Source organism: Anabrus simplex, chromosome 3 (genome assembly GCF_040414725.1).
Source record: "Anabrus simplex isolate iqAnaSimp1 chromosome 3, ASM4041472v1, whole genome shotgun sequence".
Classification (NCBI taxonomy): Eukaryota; Metazoa; Arthropoda; class Insecta; order Orthoptera; family Tettigoniidae; genus Anabrus; species Anabrus simplex.
Window position 1 is genome coordinate 491053540 of NC_090267.1, and position 12002 is coordinate 491065541.

A 12002-nucleotide genomic window follows, 5' to 3' on the forward strand; every position below is an offset into this window, starting at 1 on the left:
GAATTATAAAACTGATATTTTTACTCCTCCTCATTTCCCTTTATCCAGCTTCTGCCGGGTCAGGGAATTTATGTTACTTCCCCACCTTCCTCTCTTCTTCCACCATTCCTCTTCCATGATTTTGTCCAGTCCAGCTTTCTTCTTCTTGCACTCCTCTTTACTGAGTCAATCCACCTCGTTCTAGGTCTCCCTATCGCCCTGTTTCCCTCGAACTTCATCTCCATCATCTATTTTGTTATTCTTTTCTCCTCCATACTCCTTACATGGCCAAATCATCTGAGTTTACTCCTATCAATTCTCTCATTTAGGACTTCCTTTCTCACATCTTCGTTCTCGTCCGACTCGTTGGCTGAACGGTAAACGTATTCGTCTCCGGTTCAGAGGGTCCCGGGTTCGATTGCAGGCGAGGTCATGGGTTTTTACGTTAATTTTTTAATTCCAATAGCACGGTGGCTGAGTGTATGTGTTGTCTTCTTTTCATCCTCATCAGGACGCACAGGTCGCCTACGGGAGACAAATACAAAGACCTGCACCTGGCGAGACGAACCCATCCTGGGATATCCCGGCACTAAAAGTCATACGACATTTCATCTTCGTTCTCAATCTTTCCTATCACACTTCTTAGGTATTTCATTTTGCTGGTCTGAAATCTACTCTCTTCCCTACTTATCACTGTCCAGGTCTCAGTCGCATAAAACAATATGGGTACATAATACCTTTTGTTTATTATCTCTTTACACTCCCTTGGTACTTCCTTATTCCGGACACTCTGGTAGAATGCATTCCCCTGCTGGACCCTCTTGCTAATCTCCATGGCCAGCCTTTTATTCTTAACCAATTCACTCCCTAGTTATTTGTAACTGACAACAATTTCAAGGCTTTGACCACCAACTTTCGCATTACTTTTCCCTTGTCTTCTTAGCTTGATATTACCATGATCTTGCTTTTCTCTGGGCATATATTTACTAGTTTTCAGAAATGACGAGTGTAGTAGAAATGTGTATGAATTTGGGGTACATTCAACACTCTTGTTAACCATCTAGCGACTGATTGATGAGAACTGTAAACCTGGCAACCTTAGTCTGAGCCTGATATTATCGCGCAGGGAACAAGCATATTCATACCAAGTGTTTCCATGATGATGATACAGGCGTTCATGGAAGCTAGAGAAGAGCACATGTGTTGATTTGAGGCAGGGAACATCTCAGTCGCACCTTATACGCCAACGCCGTTTTTCGTAGGTTGCAGGTGTGTGAATGCATATGGGTTCAATATGATGCCGCCCCATCCCACTTTTAACACGCTACTTTAATCAGAAGTTCCTACACAATTGGACAGGAAGGGGAATCATTTTACGTGGCCACCTCATTCGCCTGATCTGATTCCATTTTATTTCTTCTTCTGGAGACTGCGAGACACTTACAGGGTCTGAAAAAGACCTCCTGGCAAGAATTCTCACTGTTAGTGACAATGCTAGAATGACACCAGAGACATTCAATTGGATCGCCAGAACATTCTGCGAAGTTGTCGAAGCTGAGGGACGCTATTTTGAACAGCTATTGTACGTTTCTTCATAACGTGTGCATGCAGGGCAGAAAATTAAAGGTAATATATCACCGCAGAAAGATTATTAAGTTTTTTAAGTCCCACGTTCATAAGTATCCCATAACAAATTTGGTTTATACAGAGCGAATGAAAAGGTTTCCGGTCCGGGGTTCTCCATCTCAGATTGATTCATGTATCCTTCTCCAGCGTCCGTGAAAGTCTGTATCATTATCACGAGTAATCCTGTATATAAATACAGTATTATTGCAATAATTCGTCAGAAAGGAAGGCCTCCTCTACGTCCTCGTTCATATTTTATTCTATTTTCTGTACAGCAGTAATTCTATAATTTTAAATTTAATGTTGTCACATTTAATATAATCATTAAATTAAATGGACTAAATTTTTCCTAAATTTACAGTTTATGGTTTTAGCTAGGAGAACGTAAAATTTCTTTTGATGCACAAATTTAAATTTGGGTAGGTAATTTTTGTTTTCCTAAATTTTATGATAGAAATGACATTCGATCCTTTTCTTGTTAATGTTTCGTGGATCAAGTCACAGTAGTTGTATTGCAATTGAACGCAGCAGTCAACACCACCATTCACTTGTGACTCGTGATAGTACAATTACTTATCGGATGCTATTGTATTCGAGTAGCCTAGGTTTGAATACCAGTTACTGTAGAATTAAATTTTATCGTAAAAATGACGTGGCATGAAGGACATCCAAAAATATTAGGTTCCTCAACGGACCTGAGACAATGTAACGGAATTACCCTCATGAGGTTAAGAATTTGAAGACTTTAGGAGTGGTACTTGATCCTGGGATTTATTCAGCGTACATAGGAATTATTAAAAGCTTCATTCTTGGGAGAAAAGGCAATCGGGCATAGAACAAACCTCTCTACCTTCACTTTGTGCCGAAGTTCACATCTTCAAGCGGTGTTCATGACCTGTGGAGAGATTTACCTTACAGTAAACTTCCAATCCTGTCACAATTTGGTCTTTCGTTATTTTTTGCTGAAAAAACGTTTCCTCTTACATAATGGACTAGTAAAATTTATGCATGAAATCAGTGTTGAGAATGAACGCTTCTACGTTTATCTCATGTTACTGATAACATATTTTCCTAGGATTCTTCTTCATGCTCTATTAATGGTACATTCAACCAAGGACATTCCTTCACCCATTATAATGATAGTTTTCTGTGGGCTCCAAGGTTTTGTAACTCGTAGAGACATAGAGCGTTACGCGACTAACATTTTCAACAGATCAAGGGAAGACGTTTAAGGGTGTTGCGTTCTCGTCTGTCCGGTAGGTGACAAGGAAAAGCTCTCTCTCTCAGTTAACAGCCTTTGTTATAATCTTACAAACGTGTTTACAACAGTTTAAAAATATGGCTTTGTAAATTTGCTATTCCCTTGAACAGTAAGGAAAGCTGAGATCTTTGGAAAGCTTAATGGTAACCGGAAGAATTAATTCGGATTTGCTTCTAATGGTCGTTCTTAAAGCACATACAGTTCTGTATCAAGCAGCATGTTCTGTTAAGGGTACGTATAACGTTAGTTGTAACACAACTAATTTTAGCAGGTAAAATACATTGTCCAAGAAAGATTCTATCTTATTTTATACTCCTTTCTATCCAAGAAATATGGAAACATTATCTAGACCACATGTTGAAGAGTGAATAGGTCTACGCCTAATCGAGAACGTTTTTTGATCATTATTCCAGAATGTTACGCACTTAAAAAATACTTCAGTCACATTGATTCATGGTTTAAAGGGAGCAGTCGAATATGAAGTACGTTGTTTTGTATAAATAATACAAAATATATATGTTGAATAAATTTGACACGCAGGAATGTATGTATGGCTGCCGCCCAGGTGGCAGATTCCCTATCATTTGTTTACCTAGGCTTTTCTTCAATATTTTCAAAGTACTTGGAAATTTGTCGAACATTTTTCTAGATAAATTATTCCAATGCCTAACTCCTCGTTTTATAAAAAAGATATTTTCCCTAATCTGTCCTCTTGAATTCCAACTTTATCTTCGTATTATGACCTTTCCTACTTTTAAAAGCTCCGCTCAAGCGTATTCGTCTACTAATGTCATTTCACGTCATCTCTCTAGTGGCAGCTCGAAACATACCACAAAGTCGAGCATCTCGTCTACTTACTTCCAAGTTTTCCAGCCCAAAGATCGGTACAGTTTAGTAACACTACTCCTTTGTCGGAAATCACCCCGAACAAATCGAGCTGCTTCCCTTTGAATGTATTCCAGTTCTCGTATCAAGTAGTCCCGGTGAGTGTCTCATACACTGGAACCATGCCCTAATTGGGGTCTTACCAGAGACTTATATGCCTTCTCCTTTACTTCCTTACTACAGCCCCTGAATACCTCATAACCATGTGAACCTTTCTTACAACGTCGTTAATGTGATTACCCATATGAAGATCTTTCCTTGCGCCATCATCTAACACTTGTACTTAAACGTTTTTTAATGACGTGCCTGATTGAACTGTGATACAGTAAATCATGTAACTATTTGCCTTCACTGTATCTAATAGAAAACTAATTCCATAATCTCAAAATGATAAACAACCTCTTCTCATCAAAGTATGAAGGCTTTCACGGCCGGTGTCAATATAATAAAAATCTTCCGGGCTATTATGCCGTGGTCCTCTCCTCTCATTCCTTGATACAGGAGAGAATACATACACGCACCACAGAAGATGACTACCGCAGCTGTGGTGGAAACGCATTATAAATGTATCCCTTAATTGATTAAGAACTTTCCTTGGACTTGTAATACTACCCGTCCTTTACTGATTGATTCCTTCACGAATCATCATAGCATGTTCGTGTGATTCGAATTAGTTTGAAAGTACATATTTAAGAGTGACGTACGAGTTATATTTATCAGAAATAACATTCTTTTTTGGTTTTAGTATAGAAATAGAACAAATTAATTCATTTATAGTTGAGCAGTATCGTGAGAGAAAAATGTTAAACATGTTAAAAGGAAGGCAGTTCCAATCATGACATGCAGTCCATGGAAACCTGTTGCTATATAGAATGTTGACCCATATACGGCGTCACTAATAGTAAAGGGGGCTTCAATATACTCAAGGTACTTACAGTGCCCCCCCCCCTCTGTTCATCTCGTTGGATGAATGGTCAGCGTACTGGCCTTCGGCTCAGAGGGTCCCGGGTTCGATTCGCGGCCAGGTCTGGGATTTTAATCGCTTCTGATTAATTCTCCTGGCTCGGGGACTGGGTGTTTGTATGCGCCCCAATACACTCCCCTTCATATTCAGACAACACACTACACTAGCAACCACCACAGAAACACGCGATAGTGATTACATCCCTCCATATAGGGTTGGCGGCAGGAAGGGCATCCGGCCGTAAAACATGGCCTAATCCACATGTGCGAGGTAGTTCGCACTCGCGACCGCACACGTGTGGGAAAAGAAGAAGAGTTACCGTGGTCCCCATGAAGTACTATCACCCCAACAACGCAGTAATTAAATGTGAGAGGACTTTTCCTCTTGGTGAAACTTACAACCTGACTTTTCATCCCGTTCAATATCATACTATTGTCCGCTGTCCATCTCACAACTTTGTCGAGGTCTTTTTTGCAGTTGCTCACAATCCTGAAACTTATTTCCTACTCTATACGGTATAAAATCATCCGCAAATATCCTTACCTGTGATTCGTCTTCTTTATTCACATCATATCATATAATATAAATAAGAAAAAATAAAGGTCCAATAACAGTGCCTTGCGGCACCCCATCACAGAATCAGAAAATACTTCAACTACTTTAATTCTCTGAGTTCTTTCTATAAATGTAGCCACCCCTTCAACCACTCTTTTGCTCAGTCCAATAGGCCTCTTTTTGTGAGTAATTGTGCATGATCTACTCTATCAAAAGCCTTGGATAGATCAATAGCGATAAACTCCTTTTGATCTCTTGAATTTAAAATACACGTATTTACAATGGGTGGATATCTCATGATGTTTACTATCAAAAATAAGGTCCCTAGGACGAAATCATAATTTAATTTCATCGTTTGCAAATGTTAAAAACTTTTAAGCTCTTTAGGCTTTTCGAATCCTAATATAATAATTTCGTGTGGCTATTTCTAGCCAAGTGCAGCCCCTGTAAGGCAGACCCTCTGATGAGGGTGGGAGGCATCTGCCATGTGTAAATAACTGCATGTTATTGTGATGGAGGATAGTGTTAAGTGTGGTGTGTGAGTTGCAGAGATGTTGGGGACAGCATAAACACCCAGCCCCCGGGCCATTGGAATTAACCAATGAAGGTTAAAATGCCAGACCCGTCCGGGAATCGAACCCGTGACCCTCTGAACCGAAGTCCAGTACGCTGACAATTCAGTCAACGAGTCGGACTTTCAAATCATGATATTACCAGCGTTTCGCCCCAGTGTAGCAGTGCGCTCATCAGTTGCAAGACGCTGGCGGCTAGTGCGCCGTTGAGACACCACTGTAAACCCCTCATGTAGGACAATGCAGTGACGGTGCACTAGGGGAGGCATGTGCCTCCACTTGTAAAAATGCCCGCCTTTGGTCTTTATATCAAAAATAAGGTGCAAATTTTCATGCGGATTTCAAATCTGAAAACCATTTTACTCTATAATGTCAGATTTTGAAGATGATGATAAAGATTTTATTTTTCATGCAAAGCCGAATATTTTTGTGTTTTTATTGTCAGTGCCAGTGAACATTATGGGGCCCAGAGGTTTCACAAGTTCACCAAATCTGTTTTGCTACGTGTGAGGCTGTGTAACAAACAAATCCAATATGTGGTGCATTTGCACGAAGCTAAAGCCATTTTTTTAATGCTATTTGTTCGGGGCGTCGACCTATAGAGATCTTTTGCCCCTACTTGCACCATATGGTATGAACCTACGTGTAATTGGAATTGCGGAAATGTAGAGTGTTGAATGTGAGGAAAGGAACATTAAGGACGACAAAAACACCCAGTCCCCAAGCCAGGGATATTAATCATTTACAATTAGAAGCCCCTGATCCGGCCGCGAATCGAACTCGGGGCCGCCGGGTGACAGGCGGACACGCTGCCCCCTACACCGCGGGGCCAGGCAAGCTAAACCCATGCTCATTAGTACTCCGTGTAGCAATCAGTGCTCTAGTCAGTTATTTTCCCTGATAAATGTTAAGCATATGTAAATGGTTGATGCCGTATGTCTCAAGAACGGTGAGTGATGGAGAAAAATGGTTTGCATATTTGGAATAAACATGTTTCAGCTCTTAGAACGTGTGTTGGATACCAAGATATCCATCGAAAGTCAATTTTTGTTGTTTAGTGATATCTGCTATATCTTGCTGCAATACTCATACTTACAAATTTACAAACGCTCTCTATTCATAATAGTAATAACGTTGAACATTGTGTAATACCTGTCTTCTCTCCTTCCAGCGTACCATGGGCGGAATCCAGCAGCAGCCATGGACCCCAACCAAAAGGAGAGGACCCATCCAGGCCGAGTACCAGAGTCCCGGTCCAGCTTGTGTCGCTCTGCCAAACCTGATAGGTAAGGACATACTCCTCATTTAGCCACGCACTCCTTCACCCAGACGCTAGGTTCTCCTAGTAGAAGAGTGATAGTAGTAATCTTCCGCTTCACACGATGACCCTTTCGCGTGGCGACAGTGCGACAGTGGATTAATTAAGGATACAAAGGACACTAGGAAAGATTTGCAATACGCAAAAAACGGTTGGCTGGACACCCCTGTTATGGTGAGGGATGAAAAGAGGGGTGAAAACCAGTCTAGAAGACAGCAAGGCACGACCTTCACAGCAGTTGTTACCAAGCAGTGGGATTGAAAGCAAGTTAAGATGTAAGAGTGGTCTAAAGGTGAATATCGCGCAATTATCCGCTACAATTTTGCTCGTGGATTAACTGTTGACCAGTGCCTGGAGGAAATAACTCCTGTGCTGGGGAAAGACTGTCCACAACGGACAACAATTTTCCGCTGGTACAAAGAAGTTCCAGAGAGAACATTTTGGGGTTGAAGACGATCCTCGTTCTGGGCGACCGTCTGAATCAGTGACTGAGGAAAACATTGAAGCTGTGAGGAAAATGTTGCAGCATGAGAAGCGGTTGGCATATCGGCAGGTAAAAGAGACCCTCCACATCCCTGCACCAGCTAGTCGTTCACTTCTACACGACCATCTCCATGTTACAAAGGTTCGTTTCCTTTGGGTGCCCATTCACTTTCAGAGGAACAAAGGGCACATCGAGTGAAATGGTGCCGAAAAATGCTAAAACAGTTTGAAAATGGGACTTCGCGTAACGTCAATAGCATCGTTACAGGTGACGAAACTTGGCTTTATTATTACGATATCGCAACAAAATTCCAGAACAAGCTGTGGCTGCAAAAGTCAAGGTCAGTGAAGAAAAGTATGATTGCAGTATTCTTCACTAAACGGGGCATCCTGATTCGGGTTGTGCTAGAAACACAAAGGACAGTTACTGCGAAGTGCTACAGTGAGATTTGTCTGCCTCAGGTCATTCAGGCTCTCAAGCAGTTCCGTCCAAGGTCACAGCTCAACACTTGGCTCTTGCATTACGACAATGCTCCAGCACATCGTGCTAATGTAACAATGGATTTTCTTGCCAGATCAGGGTTGACTGTGCTTGATCACCCTCCATACAGTCATGATCTTGCCCCATGTAACTTCGCACTCTTCCCAGAAGTGAAGATGAAGCTGAAAGGGCGGCGTTTTGCATCCGACGAAGAGCTTCTGGCAGCATGGGATCAAGAGTGTGAAAATGTAACCGAATAAAAGTGGCAGAGTTGGTTCAGTGACTGGTTTTGACCTATGGAGAAGTGTATTGAGTGTGGTGGAAATTATTTTGAAAAAGTCTAAAGCGTTCACTCACATTGCAAAAGTTTCCTAGTGCCCTTTGTATGTAAATTACAAGTGTTCTGTTACTCAGGGAACGCACGTTCCTTTTTGATTCGTTATGATTTTTCGGCCTAATTCAATAATTGTTTATGTTGTTTTGTACTGCGTTTCCAAATTCCTTCGTTGAATAAATAATTTGGTTTTATTTTAAATTTATTTTCCATTAATCTGTTCAGAGAGGATGATTACTTCGTTGTACTTCCTCTTAAAACAAAAATCACCACCATCACACGATGACCTGAAAACTGCTCTTTTGCCAAGCCCAGGTTTGCTGCTGTTGATATCCGCTATCGCATTTGTGATTTTCCAAAATTTATTAAAATGTTGAGAAGAGATTTTATCTGCTACTAGGCCTACAGTGTAAAAAACCTAGCAATTTTGCGCTTGAAAAGTAGGCCCTTTCTGCTCAATCTGAAATAAAGTTATTTTAAAAATGTCATTTGCTTTGCTTTTACGGTTTTCGGAGACGCCGAGGTGTCAGAATTTAGTCCCGCAGGAATTGTTTTATGTGCCAGTAAATATGCCGACACGAGGCTGACGTATCAGAGCACCTTCAAATACCACCGAACTGAGCCAGGATCGAACCTGCCAAGTTGGGGTTAGAAGGCCAGCGCCTCAACCGTCTGAGCAACTCAGCCCGGCTTAAGTTATTTTATCAGACTTCTTATTATTATTATTTTGTGACGGCCTCTGTATAACCACGGGCAGCTTTATCATGGTTTCTGTTTTCTTCTCCTCCTAGAACCTCTTCATCGTCTCCCTCCTCCTCTCGCGTCCTTCAACTGATATTTTCAGTATCCTCTTCTCTTGTCTCCCCCGCTGGTGCTTCTCTATCCTACTGCTGTACCTTTCTCTGTCACGGAGCTCTGGCATATTGGTTGGTGTACAGTGGAATCTCGATATCTCGAATCACCTCGGGAGCTAAATTTTATTTCGAATTATCGAAATTCCGACATATAGAGGATACCGTTTTTGAGCATATCATCATCATCATCATCATCGTCTTTTTACCCTCCAGGGTAGGTTTTTCCCTCGGACTCAGCAAGGGACCCCACCTCTGCCGCCACAAGGGCAGTGTCCTGGAGCTTCAGACTCTTAGTCGGGGATACAACCGGGGAGAATGACCAGTACCTCGCCCAGGCGGCCTCACCTGCTATGCTGAACAGGGGCCTTGTGGGGGGGGGGATGGGAAGATTGGAAGGGATAGGGAAGGAAGAGGGAAGGAAGCGGCCGTGGCCTTATGTTAGGTACCATCCCGGCATTCGCCTGAAGGAGAAGTGGGAAACCACGGAAAACCACTTCCAGGATGGCTGAGGTTGGGAATTGAACCCACCCCTACTCAGTTGACCTCCCGAGGCTGAGTGGACCCCGTTCCAGCCGTCATACCACTTTTCAAATTTCGTGGCAGAGCCGGGAATCAAACCCAGGCCTCCGGGGGTGGCAGCTAATCACGCTAACCACTACACCACAGAGGTGGACTTTGGAGCATATATAGCGCGTAATTGAATCATACTACACACAGTATTTTTACAGTATTTAAAAAACTCGTACTTTACGGAATCGCTTTAATTATGACCCTTATAAAAGTAACTTCTTAGAAGACAGAATACAGTACAAACAGTAGTGAAACAACGAACATACCTCCGTTAACACCTTTGGAAAAAATTCGTTAGTCTCTTCTAGTTTTCCTGTTAACCTTCTTTCCTTCCACACACATTTCAACAATATTTATGTGAGAAACACTTTAATTTATATTCGACTGACTGTATGTAGCTTAGAAACCACGCAGCCAAGTTTCGTAAATGGAGCTTGTCATCCGCGATTTGAGGGGTTGCTTTCGTACGTGACCGGTAATGAATTCACACCCGAGAAACAGCGAGGCCTTCGCCGATTTTCCGTTCACTAGAAGTTTTAGTTTCTCGGTTCCCGTCATATTAGCTCCAAACATCACAGTGACCCTTTCTTTACTTGTTAACTGTTCCTCACAAACTACAAATGCTGTATTGCACAGTCAGTGTTGTACAAAATTCGAGTTACAGAGTAGTTTTTGCTTCAAGGGAGGAAACGTTTGCTTCGCGAATTCGAAAAATTCGTGCAACCAGATTTCGAGTAATAGAGAAATTACTACACGTTAAGAATATGACAAACGACCAGGACATTGAAGTTACTTCGAGATAACTGAAAATTCGAGTAAGGGAGATTAGAGTTTAGAGAGGTTCGAGATATCGAGGTTCGAGCTATCGACAGTTCTCAGTCCAGTCCTTCCGGTGTTCGAAAACCCACTTAGTTCTCGACTTTCCTCTCGTTCTACCCGTTGTCCCCAATACCTTCCATGTCGATCCTGAGCAAATATTGCTCTTTTGAATCTTATTTCTTCCGAGATGGTCCTCATGTTTCGGTACATTGTGATTAACTGCCATCCCCAAAGATCTGGGTTCGATTCCCGGCTCTGCCACGAAAATTTAAAAGTGGTACGAAGACTGAAATGGGGTACACTAAGCCTCCGGTGGTCAACTGAGGGGATTTTGATTCCCACCTCTGCCATCCTCGAAGTAGTTTTCCGTAGTTTTCCACTTCTTCTCCAGGTAAATGCCAGGATGGTACCTAACTTAAGTCCACGGCCGCTTCCCTCCCACTTTCTTGTTTATCCCTCCCGATCTTCTCATCCCCCACCTGTTCAGTATAGCAGGTGAATCCGCCTGGGTGAGGTACTGATCTTCCTCACCAGTTGTATCCCCGACCCAAACTCTCACGCTCCAGGACACTGCCCTCTCGCTGAGTCCGGGAAAAAACAAGCCTGGTGGGTAAACAGATTAAGGAAGAAAGAAAGAAAGAACTAATAACAAATTGCACACACGCCAGTTATACTCACATTTAATACGACACTGTAAAACCGGAAGTAACATAACCTATTTATTGTATTCGTAGCAAAACTCAGGTATTCCCGGGCCACAGTTGGATGATAAATCCGAGTCTGGGCCTTATATGGGCTCCTTGGTGCGAAATAGATGTTTCAAGTGTGGTACTTGAGGATAGAGCTACATCGCTCGCCGAGAGCATTGCTCACGGGCTGGGCAGGAACTGGTTTTTACAAGTCAGTGACCCCGGTTAGTCTGTCAGCCAGGTCCGGCTGAGGCGGCGCCGACTAGGTCAGGTACAAATTTAGTTCTGTGTAATGTACATTGGAGCGAAATTCGACCCACCTCCATAGCCGAGTGTAATGTGTGTCACTTCATGGTAGAAATGGGAAGCCACCGCCGTGATCTGCGGGCGAAGTACAGCAATAACCCAAGTGAACTGGGGAATATTCCCAAATCTGTTACTTAGTTCCCAAATAAATAACATTTCCCTCCCATTTTTAACTGTTTACTGCTACTGCAGTAGTTATTGATTAAAACGGTTGTTATCAAGTATCAAATAAATTCCCAATTTCGATGTTAAAAAATTATAGTCGAACCTAGATATCTCGAACCTCCGTTACTGGAATTTCCAGTA

General features: G+C 42.3%; 1 protein-coding gene across 2 annotated transcripts in view; it reads left to right on the forward strand.

The window, feature by feature from the left end:
* The window catches only part of LOC136866555 (ciliary microtubule associated protein 1A), an 85590-nt gene that overhangs the window by 33854 nt on the left and 39734 nt on the right, over positions 1-12002 (forward strand). For both annotated transcript variants that reach the window (XM_068227098.1, XM_068227097.1), the window contains exon 2: positions 7014-7128. In XM_068227098.1, coding sequence (XP_068083199.1) covers positions 7020-7128 — 109 coding nt within the window. In that variant the 5' untranslated portion in view covers positions 7014-7019. The remainder of the gene's footprint in view (positions 1-7013; positions 7129-12002) is intronic.